The sequence below is a fragment of the Gopherus flavomarginatus genome, chromosome 1 (assembly GCF_025201925.1).
Source record: "Gopherus flavomarginatus isolate rGopFla2 chromosome 1, rGopFla2.mat.asm, whole genome shotgun sequence".
In the NCBI taxonomy this organism is placed as follows: domain Eukaryota; kingdom Metazoa; phylum Chordata; order Testudines; family Testudinidae; genus Gopherus; species Gopherus flavomarginatus.
The window spans coordinates 324,082,158-324,101,334 of record NC_066617.1 but is presented as its reverse complement, the minus strand read 5'-3'; the positions used below and the strand labels follow the sequence as shown (position 1 = coordinate 324,101,334).

General features: G+C 41.4%; 1 protein-coding gene across 6 annotated transcripts in view; it reads left to right on the top strand.

The window, feature by feature from the left end:
* The window catches only part of FRY (FRY microtubule binding protein), a 392,912-nt gene extending 378,112 nt beyond the window's left edge, over positions 1–14,800 (top strand). For 5 of the 6 annotated variants that reach the window (XM_050937091.1, XM_050937094.1, XM_050937090.1 and 2 more), the window contains 4 exons: positions 6,975–6,992; positions 9,983–10,093; positions 12,583–12,785; positions 13,321–14,800. In XM_050937091.1, coding sequence (XP_050793048.1) covers positions 6,975–6,992; positions 9,983–10,093; positions 12,583–12,785; positions 13,321–13,579 — 591 coding nt within the window. In that variant the 3' untranslated portion in view covers positions 13,580–14,800. The remainder of the gene's footprint in view (positions 1–6,974; positions 6,993–9,982; positions 10,094–12,582; positions 12,786–13,320) is intronic. The other variant, XM_050937093.1, reaches the window with a different exon arrangement.
* Positions 14,801–19,177: the final 4,377 nt, after the last annotated feature.

Here is a 19,177-nt window from a genome sequence, read left to right as displayed (position 1 = left end):
AGGAGTACTGCCGAAAGGGATCTGGGGTCATAGTGGATCACAAGCTAAATATGAGTCAACAGTGTAACACAGTTGTAAAAAAAGCAAACATAATTCTGGGATGTATTAGCAGGAGTGTTGTAAGCCAGACACAAGAAGTAATTCTTCCACTCTACTCCGTGCTGTTTAGGCCTCAACTGGAATATTGTGTCCAGTTCTGGGTGCTACTGTAATGCTGACAGACCCTGGTTGTTGGCTGGGGGGATCGAACCAGGGCCCTCTGGAGCTTAGTGTATGAGCCTCTACTGCATGAGCTAAAAGCTTGTTAACTAAGGCTGTAGCACAGACTCATTTAACTCTCTCCCTTAGTGGTCTTGGTTCCACTAGAGGGGACAAAACACTGCATCCAGTAGGTGTGTGGGTTACATACTTCCTCTAGTGGAGGAAACGCGTCCCAAGCTTCAGTGTCTTCCAAGCTGAAATCCCGGATGAGCCCCCACTTGTAACGCTGACAGACCCTGGTCGTCAGCAGGTGGGATCGAACGTGGGACTTCTGGAGCTTAGTGCATGTGCTAAAGGCCAACTGGCTTTTGGCTAAGGCTGTAGAGCAGACTCACTTAACTCTCGCTCTTAGTAGTCTCCGTGCCACTAGATGGGACAGAACACCACACCCAGAAGGTGTGTGGCTTACACCACATTTCAGGAAAGATGTGGCCAGACTGGAGAAAGTCCAGAGAAGAACAACAAAAATGATTAAAGGTCCAGAAAATGTGATCTAGGAGGGAAGATTGAAAAAAGTGGTTTTGTTTAGTCTGGAGAAGAGAAGACTGAGAGGGGACATGATAACAGTTTTCAAGTAGATAAAAGGTTATTACAAGGAGGATGGAGAAAAATTGTTCTCCTTAACCTCTGAGAATAGAACAAGAAGCAATGGACTTAAATTGCAGCAAGGGTGGTTTAGGTTGGACATTAGGAAATAATTCCTAACTGTCAGGGTAGTTAAGCATCGTAATAAATTGCTTAGGGATTTTGTGGAATCTCCATCATTGGAGATTTTTAAGAGCTGGTTAGACAAACACCTGTCAGGGATGGCCTAGATAATATTTAGTGCTAGCTTAAGTGCAGGGGACTAGACTAAAAGTCCTCTTGAGGTCCTTTCCAGTCTTACTATTCTATGATTCTAAGGGTTTTGACTCACAGACCGGATATTCTGACAGGCACATAGGGAATCATGATGTCCTGTTCCAGTCCTCAAAAGATAGAGACAAACAGACAGAAAAGAAGGAGCAGTAACGAACACACTTAGGAAATGACATCTGGAGGCAGAAGAAAGAAGAAACATAACATTCCCTCTTTCCTTGTCTTTGTGTGTGTAAAAAAGGACAATAACCTTTTCAGAACTACACACCTGAAATTTTAGCCATATTTTCCTCTAACATGTTTTATCTACTTGTTCATTATCTCTCCTCTCCCATTCTCCCCCTTTTTTTCTGGTTCATTTTCTTTCTTCCCTTTTTTTTCTGAACATCCTTTGTTCCGCTTCCTCTGTTTGCCAGAAGCTGAGAATGGCGACAGGTGATGGATCACTTAATGATTACCTGTTCTGTTCATTCCTTCTGGAGCACCTGGCATTGGCTACTGTCGGAAGACAGGATACTGGGCTCAGTAGACCTTTGGTCTGGCCCAGTATAGACGTTCTTATGTTTCTTGCTTCATTTTTTCCTTCTTTGTACTTCACTTTCTGTTCCTGCTCTCCCTTGCTTTTGATACACATGCTTTTGTGAACATATGGGAAGGGAGAGCAAATTCCACAGCTATTGCTTCCCCTCTCACCCCCGCCCCAGTGCATTTTGGTTGCCTTGACATTTTTTGCATTAAAGCCCGTGGACCAGTGCCAGCACAAGTACATGCACACATTGGGAAAGCTGCTCACATACCTGACAATGCTTGGGTTGCATTTTACAAGCCTTGATGTAGTGACACATAGGCATGTTGTGGATGGGCTATGTGCAAAACTAAATAAAAGATCATAGAATCATAGACTTTAAGGTCAGAAGGGACCATTATAATCATCCAGTCTGACATCCTGCACAACACAGGCCACAGAATCTCACCCACCCACTCCTGTATCAAACCTGTGTCTGAGCCGTCAAAGTCCTCAAATCATGGTTTAAAGACTTCAAGGTGCAGAGAAACTTCCAGCAAGTGGCCTGTGCCCCACGTTGCAGAGGAAGGCGAAAAAACCCCCAGGGCTTCTGCCAATCTGCCCTGGAGGAAAATTCCTTCCCAAGCCCAAATATGGTGATCAGCTAAACCTTGAGCATGTGGGCAAGACTCACCAGCCAGACACCTAGGAAAGAATTCTCTGTAGTAACTCAGATCCCATCCCATCTAACATCCCATCGCAGGCCATTGGGCATATTTACCACTAATAATCAAACACCAATTAATTGCCAAAATTAGGCTATCCCATGATACCACCCCCTCCATAAACTTATCAAACTTAGTCTTGAAGCCAGATATGTCTTTTGCCCCAACTGCTCCCCTTGGAAGGCTGTTCCAGAACTTCACTCCTCTGACGGTTAGAAACCTTCATCTAATTTCAAGTCTAAACTTCCTGATGGCCAGTTTATATCCATTTGTTCAATGGACATGGGGAAAGATTCCTTACTGCTTTTATAAATACAATTCAAATATGAGATAAAATTTGTGTGGAGGTTTAACAACCAGAATCTGATTAATCGTTGTCTTCCCACTGTACTAGAACAGAAATCAAACAGTAGCTTAAAAAGTTGTTGATGTACTGCTGTTTCTAAAGCTTCCTTGTTCTCACCCATCCCTGCTTTCATAATTGTAATTCTCAGTCCCATGTTGCAACATCTTGTTCATTATTTTAAAAGGAAATAAAGCAGAAGGAATAGAGAGAACCCTGAACGGTACACAAAGGGGATTAAAATTGAGTACATAGAATCTGCATAAGATACTAAATGGCCTAAACACATCTAAAAATACGTATGTCATATTACAGTTGTGTTATGTTTGTCTTTAATAAGGTGTTCTCTATTTCAGAGTTAATGTGTGTGTTTTGTGAAAAAAGGGTTAGTATACAAACTACTTGTTGGTCAGAATGAAAAGAAGTGTTTCTCCCTGCTGCAGGAATCCCTATTCTCTTCCCAGCAATGTTCCCTCAACACAAAATGTATTATTCCTGGGAGTTCACAAGATGGTAGGACTTTTGATCGACAGATTCATACGTTTCTCTTCTCCCATCCCATTCACCTGTCCATATGAAACAGTCTTCTCACCAAAAGGCCTTTCTTCTCCAACACTTTTCATTCTATTTACTCGTCAAAAGTAGAATGGGAGGAAGATTCCAGGGAAGCATGTGCTGAGAAAGTATCATTGGGAAGGGAAAAATAACTCCTACAATGGTGAGTAATTTTCTCCATGCCTTTCTTCTGCTCTTCACCTTGAGCATGAAATGATAGTTCCACGCAAGCACAGAATGAAGAAGATGGGGATATGCCAAAGAATAAAATAATTATTGGGTAAAGAAAGGCTCTCTGTCTTACAGAGGAAGCAGTAACATAGGCGCCAACTTCTCCTGGCGCCGGTGGGTGCTCAGACCCCCCCCCACCTGCCCCGACTCTGTCCGCCCCCTCCCGCCCCTGTTCCACTCCCATTCCAACCCCTTCCCCAATGTCCCCACCCCAACTCTGCCCCCTCCCTGCCCCTATTGGACCCCTTCCCCAAATCCCCGGCTTCGCCTCCTCCCCTGAGCATGTCGCATTCCCATTCTTCCCCCCTCCCTCCCACAGCTTGTTATGCTGCAAATCAGCTTTTTGCAGCAGCAAGCACTGGGAGGAGAAGCGGGGATGCAGTGTGCTCAGGGAAGGAGGCAGAGGTGGAGATGAGCTGGTGCGGGGGCCACCAATTTTTCCCCATGGGTGCTCCAGCCCCAGAGCACCCACAGAGTCAGCACCTATGAGCAGTACTTAAACTCTTTAATGCCATTTAAAGGTTATATGCAGGTCCTAGAATGCTGCTTGGCACATGAACTCCCTCTTCTGACCTTTGAACAGCTCCTCAACCCTGCCAAGCTCATAATCAAAAGCAAGATCCCCGCAGACCAGGACACACCGCCTCAAAATAGCACCAGACCCTGCCAGAACAACAGTTGCAAAACCCTGCAGACATATCTCCACTGCTATGATGATCAATACTCCACACAACACACCTTTCAAGATTCACAAGTCCTACACTTGCTTATCACAACATGTGATGCACCTCATCCAGTGCATCGAATGCCCCAATAACAACTATGTGGGTAAAACCAGTCATTTTACAAGGTGTGATTCCTACTTGATGCCAGTTTGGTTTATCTCCTACTGGATTAGCCACAGAAGGCTGCTTGATAAAGTAGGATTAGGAAGATCTGGAATCAAGTCTCAGTTGCAGTAAAGTTGAGCACTCACAGCAACTCCTGAAGCTAAACTAGGAACTCTATTATTGATGTAAGTCCTCTATACTGTCTGACTACAAATGGGAAAATGCAGCCTTTAAACATGGAGTTGAATTGGCTCCTGCACCCAGCTCCTGGAAAGGAGGAATACATAGCTATTCAAAATACAGCTACAGGCTGAGCACAGTTTCTACTGCCTTCAAATCCAGCAGTTACTTTGGAATATATTAGCACATGTTCTCTCTCTCTCATACTTTCCAAGGCTTGCAGCACAACATCTGAAAACAATAGAACCAATGCTGAGGACTAGAACACCCGAACATCATCCACTTGCTGCTGAATGCTCCAGCTCCTGTGGGACTCTCCTGTGTCAATGAATGGCTAAGAATTGTATTACCTTTAAAGTGTCTGTCTAGTCTGGAGTCAGATTAGCACTTCCAGAAAAATGGAGTGACTCCTATCTCTTTTTAGGACCTATAAGTACTTACTTAAAATCACAAGAAGGCTTACCGGCATCAGACTACTTCTTTGCCATCTTTCTGTTTTAATAGCCCCGGATCTGATCTTGTCAAAACTGAAAAACTGTCTTCTCCTGAAAAAAAGATTAATCACAATTTTACTGGAGCACAGTGACTTTCTTATTTTTTTGTTCTTAGACCTATTTGAAAAATATAGGTAACATTCATCCCTACAGGTTTTTTACCATGCAGGTTTGTCAACTAATCTCTATCCTCTCTCTCACACACACACCAAGAAGATTTAGACTGGAACCTGAGAGACCTTTGAGTGCTAAAGTCATTCTGCCCAAACAGTTAAATGGCAGGGGAAGGCAAATGAGTTCTCAGTCAAATACTGATTACCCTCTCAACTTCCAAGGAATATTACTTTTCATGCTGAGGGAGCCAGGATGAGGAATTAAAATCATTATCAAATTATAGAGCCAAGTTGGGGCTGGGCATCATTAACCTAGAGAATCTTTGGAATATTTATTTAAAGAGTGGTATGTTTTCTTTCAGTGTACAGGGAGGGTTTTTTTCTCTTGAATTACTCTGTGCCCCTCTCCCCCACCCCGCGTGCGCCTCCCCCCCGCACGCACACACTTTCTTTTTGGAAGCAGTGGAGAGAAGGCAGCTTTTCTTGAACAACAGACCATGGAATTCACTCTTTTTTGGCTGCTTTCCTCCACTTTTAAGAAGTAAATTCCATGGTAGATTAGGACAAACTTATTTACTGAATCAGGGATTTTTAAAAGTTCACATAAAATCTGAAGATGGTGTCAAAATTTGGAAATATATAAGTGAAATGCTTTGACAAATGCAAATCAGTGTAGTTCTGAATTTACTGGCACAGTAGTCTGTCTTATCTCTTCCTGTTTGATCTTATATTTAGTTGTACAAGGCTTAATTACATAAACCGCATGGAATTTGACCAATAATGTCAAAGGCTTAATGTTCACCACCACAAAAGCCAGCACATTTAGAGCTTAGTTTGCCATTCAGTCATTAACTCATCCCATTGTATAGAGAGGTAATGTAGGAAACTGGGCAAGCTTAAATTCATATACGCTTTAATATCAAAGCACAATGGGATGAGGACAGGGCTGAATTCCTTTGCTTTGGCAATGCCAAGATAGTCCCTTAGCATTTAACTTATTTGTATTTGCCTTCTTTGTTTTTAAATAATAATATAAAATATTTTATAACAATTACAAATGTTCATTAACATCATTGCATGTGCACTGACATCACATTGCTGGGAAGATGTCAGTGTAGGTTTATGCGAGAGTAAAACTGATGACATGATGGTTTTATAGACCTGATATGACACCTCGACAAAATGGTGAAAGCTGTATTAGAAATGCATAGACCGATATATTAGAGTGAACATTAGCTCCTGGGAAAAGGAAAAGAGAGCATCTCTCCTTTTTCAGGGAGGGGACTTTCTTTAAGTTCGGACTTTAAAATAAATCACAACTTAAAAGTTATACACAAAACTTTTCAGTTCTAAAATGCCCAGTTATAAACCTGGAAGCCACAGGGTTTTTAATGGAAATAGTATTTGACCTTATACGGCCATATAACACAACATTTTTGCTTCAGTTCTGTTAACAATTTGAAACTACTGCATAAACTTTTGAGAAATTCTGTGCTATGAATTCTTTGTGCATAATAAAAAGACCAAACTTAGCCAAATTTATTCATTTAAAAATCATTAAGCAGTGGAAACTTTGATGGTATAATTTCCTGGTTTTTGGAAATACACTCTGGGAGAAATTGGGACTAATAAATCTCAAAATCTAACTGATTTCAGTTAGTTTGTAATTTACCATTGGGAGTAAAGCTTGGTTTTAATGAGAATGCTGTGCATGATGTGTGGGTGGTACATTTTCAACCACTTAGCAAACTGAGGCAAGCAATGCTAATATTGTTGACAGTTAAGCTATTAAAGAAAGGCTGTGCTTCCTATTGCATGCATTACACTGACACTATACTTTCTTTCCTTTCCTTTTTCCTGTGCCATGCTTGCTGTGTAGCAAATGGAATCTCTTGCAGTAAGTTGAAGTTCTTTCATATTCTTTGTCCATCTAAAGATGGACTAATGCAGCCTGGTTTTACTGGTTTTTTGTTTTCTTTTTATCTCTTGGCATGTTTTCCCTTTTTCTTTTCATTTTTTCCTTAGCAGTTTTGATTCAACATGTTGTTATTAAAATAAGTAACTAAGTTGTGTTTTGAGTCACTTTTCTCTTGAAGCAGAAATCTAAGCTACTATTACAAATTCTTGCATTGTCACACACCACTTAGAACAGCTCTTTAAATTAATTTTGAATGTGAGTCAGTCTTGTTTAACAGTCCAGACTCTAAGTAGCTTTAATAAGCTAGAATGGAGAGCTGAAGTGGTTATTTTAAAACTTGTAATGTTTCAATATATCTTTGTGAAACATTAGAAATACTAATTTTAAATTAGGTTTTAAAATGTTTTCATCATATCCTAATTTGAACAATTTCACTGTGTTGTCATTTCAGTAAGTATCCACAAATAAAAAAAGGAAGCTGCATGATACAATAGTTAACTGCTGAATATATCAAACTTACATTTAATTCATATTAGTTTAGTTTTGCACAATTATGTTAGCTTAATCTAGTAGTCAGAAGAGAAAAACTGAATGTTAAAGCTATAGTATTGGCTATCCTAAAGGTTCAAAAATCACAAGTTAACCCCTCAAAATCATGAGTTTTTTTTAAATGTTATATTGTGTTTTTTGGTCTGTGTTTGATTTTTGAATTCTCCCCACTTGCCCCCAGTGCATGTGTGACAATAACTGTGGCCCACTCTCCCAAACTGATTGGATAAAATGATTTTGCCCCTGCAGCAAGAATCACCCCATATCTGTTCATTCCCCTGCCCAGGAATTAATTCTGCCCTCCCAATCCCCAAATCAGTTCTGTCGCCTTACCAGAGCTGCCTGTCACATTAATTCTGCTCATCCCCAATTTTGACTGCTCAAATTACCCCGTCAGTTCTGCCCTCACATCTGCCCCGCCGTCACATCAGTTCTGCACCTAGGGTGACCAGACAGCAAATGTGAAAAATCGGGACAGGGATCAGGGGTAATAGGAACCTATATAAAAAAAGACCCAAAATTTGGGACTGTCCCTATAAAATCGAGACATCTGGCCACCCTATCTGCACCCCACCCCCTAAGCCTCAGCTCTGCTCCTTCTGCAGCTACTGGTGTGGGGGTGGAGGCAGCTGCAGTAGGTTTCTTCTTCTCTCCTTTGCCAGGCCGGGTGTTGCAAGGAGAGAGCAAGTTGTTCCCAGGAGGGAAGGAGGGAGTGGAGTCATCCTAAGCTAATGGGATTTTTCTGTTCCTTCCTCCTCACTCTTGTGAGAATGGTTCCTGCGGGCACAGGGGAGAAAGCTCTGCCTGCTTCCTGTAGCAGCTCTAGCTGGCTGCTGTTCCCCAGGAAGTGAGCATGTGGGGAAGGCAGCCAGTCAGGGGGGGTTTCCCTCCAGGTAGTGCTGAAATTCATCAGAGGGTAGGAGCTTCTCATGTCATTGCGAGACTGGCTCCAACTCTGGCCAAACTCTTGTGACTTGTGGAGATATTGCAACTTGCAATTTGCAAGGATTGGTAACACTCTGTGATTAAATCAGAACCTTGTTTCTAACTAATTGCTAGTTACAAATTACGGAAGTATCATACTTAATCTCTCATGTGGGAGATGGGGAAGAAGCACTTTGCATTGCCATCAAGTGATTTCATCATGTAACACTCAGAATGAGCTGTGTTCAGCCCTCCTTGTTCTAATAAAGAGTTGACATAATACTGGTTTGGGGTAGAGTTGGTGAAATGGACAATGTCTCATAAAGCCTTTTGTGAGGTATTTTTTGTTAACAAGCTTCTAAAGCAACAAAAGCAGCCACTGAGATTATGTCTATGCACAAGTCCTTTTGGTCCCTTTTGAAGCTTTAAAAGTTTTGTTTTTTCTTTTAAAAAGTCTCTAAGACAAATCATTCCCTGCACAAGTTAATGCTTCCTGCATGAGAGACAGGAAGCTCCTTGAATTTGGCTTCAAAGCATTTCCACCTCATAGTTCAATCAGAGACACAGAATTTGGCCCCTGGTCCACCTGCAGAGTTAGCGGAGGGTTCAGAACCCTAAAACTCACACTCTTGGGACCGCCACAACTCCAAGTCCCTCTGCTCCTCTGAACCTCATAACTGCTATAGCCATTCCATGATACCTTGGTATCCTCAGTCCCCCCTTGGGGATGGAGTTGCACATCGTGTTAAGAGAACCATTTTAAGTTAATACTTCTGGGGCAATATTAACTTAAGATGGCAGGAATGATACCACAGAGACCAGAACTCCCCTTACCTATGGAACATGATCCCCACCCCGGAGTACATCAAGGTTGAGGAAAAGGGGGTTTATGTGGCAGAACCAGCACTTCCTACCTCCCCCACACATTCTGTATCCACATGATTGGATTCACTGCTTTTTATTCCTTTCCACTCATAGAAGCAGAAGGGAGCATTTGGCTCAATTGGAGCACTGCCTTGTTATCCTTATTATCGTTTTATTACTTGTATTATCATAGCACTTAGCAGTCCCGGTCATGGGACAGGACCTCAATTTGGATTTCCTTTCTCTCAGAAGACATCTCTCTGCCCACTTTTGAATTTTAAAAGCATTAGATATATATGCAAGTTACTACTCCTCTACTACTAAGTTTCCCCATCTGTAAAATGGGGATGATGATACTGACCTCCTTTGTAAAGCACTTTGACATCTACTGATGAAATGTGCTATATAAGAGCTAGGAATTATTATTCTGAACTGTGACCAGCTACAGACAAAACAATATTGTGGGTGTTTTCACTCTGATATGTGATCATAGTTTAGTAAAATCATGCTAACCAGCTACCAGAGAAACAGTAATAGATATATCCCCAAATATGTTTTATTGGCTGCACAAAAATGACCCAAATTCTGCTGCTCTTTATTAATGTTTTCTCCTCCTATACATCTTTCCTTAGCAATTGGAACTGTGTCAGAGATTATATAAGCTCCACTTCCAGCTGCTGTTGCTTTTTCAGTCGTACTGTAAACTCATTGGACAGGTGCATGAAGTTAGTTCCATGCCAGAGGTATGTCATAAGCACAACCAAGCCTTCTACTAAAATAATCACTGTATCTTTGTATTTTTATTTCTAAATGATTTCACCAAAAATTAATTATTAACCTGAACTATGGGTCTCCAAACTAAATGTTTCTATAACACTCCTTTGTCTGAATTAAAATGTGTTTGGGAATTCTGCAATGTATGTAAAAGACAGTACAGTGATTCAAAGTTTGAGTTCTTTTATGCAGTCAGTCTTCAATGGTGATTTCAGTAATTTGCATGGTAATGAGTGAGAATACTAAATTAGGCCCAGTCCTGCAAAAATTTACACAAATGCTTAATTTAACATGTTGGGATTACTCATACACCTCTACCCCTATATAACGCAACCTGATATAACGCGAATTCGGATATAATGCGGTAAAGCAGTGCTCCAGGGGGGTGGGGCTGCACACTCCGGTGGATCAAAGCAAGTTCAATATAACGAGGTTTCATCTATAACGCGGTAAGATTTTTTGTCTCCGAGGACAGTGTTATATCGGGGTAGAGGTGCACTATGTAAAATAAAGTAAGTGCATAAGTCTTTATAGGATCAAAGACAATTTTCAGGGAAATTGACCTTGCTTCCATTGTCTGGAAATGATTCTTATTATAGGGCATGACGTTAGTTGGACTTTGTGGCCAGATCTACACTAGGAGCACTTTGCCACTATAACTATACCAGCAAAGTGCTCCTAGTGGATGCAGTTTATACTGGCGATACTGCACTTTTGCTTATTCTAGACCCCCGAATGAAATAAAAAGCTTCTAGTGTAGATATAATTATACCAGCAAAAGCACATTTTTTCTGGTGTAACTGAGTCTACACTGCAGTTTTCCCAGAGCAGCTGTCTCAGTCAGGGATCACACCTCTTCACACCCCTGACTGACAGAGCTATGCTGGCAGAAGTCTGTAGTATAGCTTGACCTTAAGCTTGCCTTGTAAGTGTTCATGCTGTACCTCTTCTGTGGATTCACAAAGGTCTCCAGTCTCTACTGCTGTCGATCTGACTCCATCCAAGAGTACGAATTTCACTTAAAAGAAAAAATATTAAAATTATAATGTACGAAGAACTATATCATCATAGTCATTTAATTTTAATGTGATTCATAAAGATATTATTGCTTGTTTTAGAAAATGTTTCCTAAAATTTCTCACTAGATCTTTGAGATATAGTAGTTCTAAAACCATGACACACAAATGGTCTATTTTGAGCTTGATAGCTGGCCATTTCTCTTCAGATATTTCTACACAGATTACTTTTTTAAAATGCTTCACATCAGCAGGTTTTGGAGGCAAATATATTCTCATAAATATTCCAAAACACACAATATATTAAGAAACGGTATTTTTCATGTAACCACTGTATATTCTGTGATCATCACTTAAGAGCAGATAATAAAATTAATTACACCATATGTTTTTCTCCTTGTAAAAATGTGTTATATGTGAAAGTAGTGGGAAAGAACTAGCGCTTTTAATATGATTGTGTTCTTAGAACAAGAAGTTTCAAATTGTAAAGTGTATACAGCAAGTAGCTCACAGATTCTGTAGTAACTGGGGATTGTTTAATTTATATAGTTATTGGTTTAATTCAAGTGTGATTGTGGTGTGGACACTACACTCAATCTGAATATTACCATATCTTTATCTTGAGAAGCTGCTGTAAAGTATATTTTATAATATTGCTAGGCTATTCTCTTTGGCGGTAATGGATCATATTGCAGAGGACAGTTATTAGGACTCTAATACTATGAATGGTAAATTTAATTTTTTAAGATCTTAGTAATTTTTTTAGTAGAGGGTTGATTTTGTAAACATATTTTAGCACAATACCTGAGGTTAATGAGTGAATCAATGGGATCATTTGTTACAATGGATGCAACCTACAGAACGGAAAAAAACAATTGGAGGAATAGTTTTAATCATGAAAATAGTGTGTTTTGCTGGATACATTAATTATTATTTAAAAGAAATAGCCACGGTCAGTTGCTGTCACAGTCGATAGAACATGTTTATCACCTATTGTCATGTTCTGTTACATCCTTAGAAACCAAATTAAGGCATTGTGAATTGTCTGTCTTTTGCCACGTTAAATTTTCTGTCCAGTAAAAGGGTTACACAATTACTATCTCCTTACTGAACACCTCATGGGGCTGATCCTGTTAGATATGCTATATTTTGAAAGCTCGATATGTTCTGATATGTTAAAAGCCAAATGCAAAGCAGAGGATTGAATACAGAATAAAAATAAGATATTTTCAGTTTATGTACAGTAGATGCATATACTGTACACACAGATGAGAAAACTTTTGCCATTGAGATGGAGAAGTGTTGTTTTTGTATTAAAAGGATGTTTGTTCACAAGCAACAAATAATTCTAATATGATGATAGAGCTGATCTGAAATGTATTGCTGCTGCTTGATACAAAAGGAAAATATAAATATGTTTATCAATTCTTGTCTTTGAACAGCTCCTAAATATGTCAAGAGAACTGAGTGAATTAAAGAAAAATCTTAAAGATGCTACTGCTGCTATTGCAGCTGATCCTCTAAATATGGAAGCTGCCTTATCTGAGCCCACATTCAGTTCTACAGAAGCAGCCATTCAATCCATGTTGGAGTGTTTAAAAAGCAATGAACTTGGTAAAGCTTTACTACAAATAAGAGAATGCAGGCAAGTTTTCCCACATGATTTATACTAAACCGTCACATTATTAAAAATGCATGTTTTTATCAGTTTCCTAAGTGGATTGTTTCTCCAGCAAGAACATTTAAGTGATACCTTGAGTAAGTTTGGGGATGTTAATACTAGATCAAACAAAACTCATTATCCTAATTTCTTTAATTATAGTATAGATCAAAAGTACTGCAGTGAAATTGATTTTGAAAATTAATTCACTTGTAGGACCAGATCCTCAGCAGGTGTAAAACATTAGTTTACACCAGCTAAGGATCCAGCCCATTGTCTTTTCCATTTCTTTGTATGAGTTTTCATTTTCTGGTTTTATACGATGGGGCTTGCATTTCATATGGTTTGTGAATTCAGTGTCTAATATTCTGGGTCTGATTAACAAGTAAGTGTTGTGAAATTATTTAGTTCCAGTATAATTCTAGGTAGAAAATACAATTGATGTATATATCTGTGTCAGATATCATCCCACCAAACAAGTAATAACATAAATATGCTTTCCATTTTGGTTGCACTGCAGGAGTTTGTGGCCAAATGACATCTTTGGAAGCAATTCTGATGATGAGGTCCAGACACTACTGAATATTTACTTCCGGCATCAAACACTGGGCCAGACTGGCACTTATGCACTAGTGGGCTCCAACCAGAGCCTGACTGAAATCTGTACCAAACTAATGGAGCTGAATATAGAGATTCGCGACATGATTCGCAGAGCTCAGAGTTACCGGGTCATCAATACTTTTCTTCCAGACTCCAGTGTTTCCGGCACAAGTCTCTGACAGGAGTCTTGTGTCCCCTTTCTCTTTCAAGCTGGGAGTGCTGCCCTGCTGGAGTGAGGTGGTTCAGTGTCTTCTCAGCCTTAGAAAAGTTTGGTCAAGCTGTACTAACTCTTGTTACATTTAGGACTTCTAAAAAGAGATGGGCAGAACTTCAAATGTGTAGCAATACTGTAAGGACAAAGGAAGCATAGACTATCCAGGACAGAATCCTTTGTTCTGTGTTGCACAAAAATTGGTTAGCATTTCACTGAGCAACTGCAACTCACTACTGAAGAAGTGACTTCCATTGCATACCAAAGCCTACTACACTGAACAGTACTTCCTTTGTAGAAAATTATTTTAGATTGGCAAAAGTGCAACGTTTCCTTCACTATAGAATATTTTTTCTTATAAAAGTGAACATTTTTTCTCTTTTTTGTGTTGTTTGGTTGAGCGAAAGCTGGGCAAAATGAAGCTGGCCACAGAACATTGCAAAATTGGTCGAAAGCTGAGAGCCTGCGTATATGAAACAAATTGTAAATGGACTACAATTCACTGTACACTGTAATTTGAATATGATTACTGTATCTTAAAACAATGAGCTGCTATGAAGTACATTTCCTAATGTTGCTAGGCTACTGTTTCTGAAGGTACTGGATCATATTGCAGAGGTCTGTTCTTAGGCCCTGAATGCCATGAATGGTCTAGGTAGATTTTCCCTTTTTTCTTTCTTCTTTTCGTTAAGGACTTTGGCTGCTTTTTACTAGATGGTTGCTTTTATTAATATATTTATACTATTAAAGGATGGTTGATCTGATTTACCTTACCATTTTGTAGGAAAAAGTCACAACACATATTCAAAAATCTTTTGAACTCTCACGCATGCATATTTTTATTTAATATAAATTTGGACTATAAAATTTAAAATATTAATGTGAAATGCAAGTTCTCACTTTATGTTCTTAAAAAGATGTCTTATTTAATTTGTTATATATATATAACATAATATATAATATATATAACATGTATAATATAAGTCATTCTTGTATGTTTTTGTTTCCTTACATTTAACTGCTGTTAAATGTGTGCATGTAAATCTGTTGCACATCTGAGACACACTTATTCAGACATTATATAACTTATTCAGGCTGTAAATACACTTAGGTTTTTTGTGAAGTAACTTTGGTTGATATTTTGATCAGTACATTCATTTAACTAAAATATAAAAGTCATGTATCACAACTGCGTATGTGCTGATTGGGTTGCTGAAGATCTTATTCTTGACTGAGGCTACAATACTGACTCAAGCTATTAATAACATGCAGACACTGAAATGTTCATAATTATTTCCTTCTGAAAAGTCTAAGCCCATTATACAGAAAGAAAATATAAGATATCTGTTTTCTATTCCTTTGCAATAACATGTACAGGGGAAGAGCAAATTGACTGTAGATTTGAAAAAAACAAGTTTCTAAAATCTCATGGTTTAAAGTTCAGTTCTGAGAAGTGACTATGACTGTAGCACTGTGGCCTTCCAGCTTTGTGTCTGAAAGATTTCCAGTTCAGCAGTTCTTAGTTTACAGGTACTAACACCTTCTAACTGGCAGCGCTGCCAGTTCAATCTGGCATCTGAGAGTCAAGTAGCATTTCTTCCTCTGAACACACAATGACTTGCCACCCTTCTCTTATTCCTTGCTTGCACAGCTATAGCTGATTGGTCCTGTAATTGGAACTTGGTAAACAACTGTGTGCTACACAAAAAGGCATATAATCCATCTCTCAGCTCTGTGTTGACCCTGCAGGGTTACAAGTACTAAAATGACTGGACCACAACTAAAGGTGGGGCAGAATTTGTGTGGGCTTACCCAAAGAAGGACAGCTCTGCTTTGTGGTTGGGGGGAGGGAGAGAAAGAAGGTCAGAAACTGCTGCAAAAGGTGGTCGGTTGTCAACTTTACAGCAATGACTCAACCCTGGGAATATGCATAAAGGTACAAAACCTGAGTGAGGCAAGTCTCTATGTGAAAGCAGCAAGGAAGTCAGCAGAACAGGAACAGGTTGGATGGGTAGGGTTCTGTGGCCTACCTTGTGCAGGAGGTCAGACTAGATGATCATATTGGTCCCTTCTGACCTATGAGTCTATGAGTCTAGGTTGGGGCTCTAAGGCTTGCTGCAGGACCATGTGGCAGCAACATGGCCTCAAGAAAGCATGGCTCCAGAAAAGCAGCAAACAGCATTGGAAACAGCATGGTTCCAGGGGCACAGAGAAGGGTACGTTCAGGAAAACGGGGGGTGTTACTCTCCTCCCCCGGCCCCAGAGACAAAGAAGGGCAGGCACAGGCAAAGGGGACAGTGAAAAGAAAGGGAACTAGTGTCCCCTGCCCCAGGTACTTCCACCCATAGGCAGGATGGAAGCTGCAACCAGGGAGGGTGAATTTGCAAGGAGGTGAAGCAATCAGCCTTTGCCAAGCAAGGAATTCAGTGTGCATGGGGGTGGGGGGAAGCAGTCAGCATGGTGGATGACTCACCACCTAGGAAGGAGGAGTTATAAACATCAGCATGGGTTTGGCCCCTCCTCTCATTTCACTTGGAGCAAGTGGGTGTCTCCTGGGAGGGGGTAGGAGCAAGGGATAATTAATATGGGGGGGCGGAGGAGGGATAGAAGAAGGCAAGGACAATTTATCTGTTTCATAGCTGTGTGCTGCTTGCTGCTCATGTGCCTATACCTTTGCTGGAAAGGGGACAGGCACAGGCAGGGCAGCCCAAAGGGAGCCCAGGGACTGGAAGGAAACCCAGACAGACAGTACTGCAGCAGGGGCAAGGGGGCTTACAAGTATGAGGACTGCTACTGCTCAGAATGGTGTGTTTAATAATCCAAGACATAACCCAGGGCAGCCTCATGGACTAAGGGAGGCAAATGATCATAGGAAAGTGTCCATGCACTCAGGTGAGTGGGTTGTGTGCATTAATGGGGTGGTTTGCTAAGATGTGCAGCAAATGGTCAGTGATGATGTTTCCGAGGTTTTCTCCACAGCATTACAATGCTTCAAAGGGCGCATGGTCACCTAAAAAAACAGGATGTTTTCTTCCACCTAACACAAGGGATGGTGGTAATGCTGATCCTGGGGGTGAGTGTAATCTTATCCACACAGAGGCTGGGGAAATGGGTGGCAGAGGTGGTATCTGGCCTTCCAGCCTGGCAAAGGATGGCAGTTGCAGGGGCCACAGCCAGGTGCAGGGACCGTGCTTAACCAGTCACTCATTGAGTTCACCTAAGGGGAACAGGAGTCAGCTGACTGGGGTATTAAATACTCTGGGCCAGGCGTGGAAGGTTGAGAAGCCTGGGCAGACCCACCTAGAGGCTGCACCTTCGGGGGATGGGAGGGGGACTAATGGTATTACACAGCTGCTGAAAGCTAATTTGCATTTACAACAGCAGCTTCAGGCAGCTAGATGTGAGGGGTCTGCACAGGGTGACAGGGTAGGCCCAGCATGGGCTCAAGTTTCAGCAGCAGGACAAGGAAGTGGCACATGGCAACTCATCAGCCATCAGGGCATGTAACTGCAGGGAACAGGGTAAACGCTCCCAGGAGGCCTACAGGGGAGCAGGACTCTGCAGTATTGTTATGCTGGGGTAACTTACCCGATAGGAGTTCATCTACTCAGTGCAACTAAATATAGAATCCTCACGGGCAATTTGTGCATGTAATATCCCTATGGCACAGGAAGGTGTTAACAGACAGTAAACATGGACAAGGCAAGCAAAACAGCAAACTGCCCAAGATGCCACAGGTGCCTAGAACATGAAAAAATGAGGAGGCTGCCCTCATCATCTAGGCGGGTGTTATGGTACAGGCCTACTCAGACAGCAACCCAGCCTTTAATTATACAAATATAATTAGGTGGGCACCTAATATGTTTGGGGGCATGTCATTAGCAGTTTCCATTAACGGCAGCAACACAAACTGGAATAAGGTGGCATCACACACTGTGGTTCAAGGGCATAACACCAAGGGTGCCAGGGGGTTGTTCATACCGCAACAAGCCTGAAAAGGGCCCGAGCCCATAATAGTATTTCCTGGGCATTTAATAATGGTGGTTGTTTAAGATGCCTACTGCCAGCAATTTTATTTTGACAAGACTATGCCCATGGTATCCTGTGCAGCTTTTCAGAAATTTAGTACAGTGTTGCAGTCAGTGGGACTAATCATAGATTATTAGAGTTGGAAGGGACCTCAAGAGATCATCTAGTCCAACCCCTTGCTCAAAGCAGGATCATTCCCCAAATGGCCCGCTCAAGGATTGATTTCACAACCCTGGGTTTAGCAGGCCAATGCTCAAACCACTGAGCTATCCCTCCTCCCCGGGATAGTAGTGCATTAATTGCACAATTTTTGTTCACAGAGCGAGCTGGGTCAAATGAGTGTTTTCACCTGTTGGACACATTTCAGGCCCTGGCTAAATAGTTGGGGAAATACCTAGCAAAGGACAAAACAGAAAGCCCTTTTCGAGACATTAACCTACCTGGGCTTTGAGCTGAACTTTGCTTGCAGGGTTGTTGCCCCGGGGCTGGCTTTTGGTGCCTGGCTTTTGGTGCATAGCCAGACACACAATTACATATGAGTCACTGTACAGATATAGTAAGACTTGTGGGTGTGGAAAAGTTTTCTAAATAAATTTAAGGGGTATCATTGTGGAGGTACAAATGGTTATTAATTTGGGTCTAATATATGAGTGTGCTGTTGTTGCGACAACATGGCAGGGGTACAGGTTATCAATAGCCAAACTTTCAGATTGCACAGGATTAGAAAGTTGGTAAAGGTATTTGTTCTCCAATGCTTAACCTTCTACATTTGTTTTTTCTTCCAAGCATGTGCCGGGCATGGATAATGGCATAGCAGACACCTTGTCTCATTTCCAGTTTGCCGTGGGCTCTCTGGAACCTCGGAATGTCATGTGGTTGGTGAGATGCAGATTTTTTTGGCTCCAAACTTTATTTTGTTTTCTTTTAAGGAGTCTTGTCAATGCAAGAATCCAGAGAATGGGTCGCCTATGCAGCCCTCCGTTAAGGGCGGTTGCTGCAGTACCAGGTCAAGGACAATGCAGCTGCTGGTGCCCCTTGACAATCACACATGGGACAGTGAGTTCTTTCTCCCCAGTAGGGCTGCTAGCCAAGAGGCCATTTGCAGATGTCTGGGAACCCGGCAAGGTTGTGGGGAGGCAGCCAAGCAAATGCTGGCACCTGCTTGCGGTGGATGTTCAGTGCAGGTACTCCATAGGGAGGGCAGGCAGTGACCCGATAAATGTCCTGGTAAAGGGCTTAAAAGGAGGTACTGGATAAAGAAAAAGAACGGGGGAGAGGGTTCAGGGACTCCATGACTGGTACAGCAGGGCGCCAACATCCCTCCCCCACTCATTCTCATAGCCCTTCTTAAGCCTCTTGCGAGGCTGGTGGATTGTAAAGTCCAAGCCACAGGTCAGCTGGGGAACCTAAATAGAAACAAAGTGGGCTGATAGAAGCCCTGGAGAATTGATGTGAATAAGCATGGGTTAAACAAAGAGTAGCTGGTGGAAGCCCTGGAGAATTGATGTGAATAAGGATGGATTTGCCAGCACTGTAC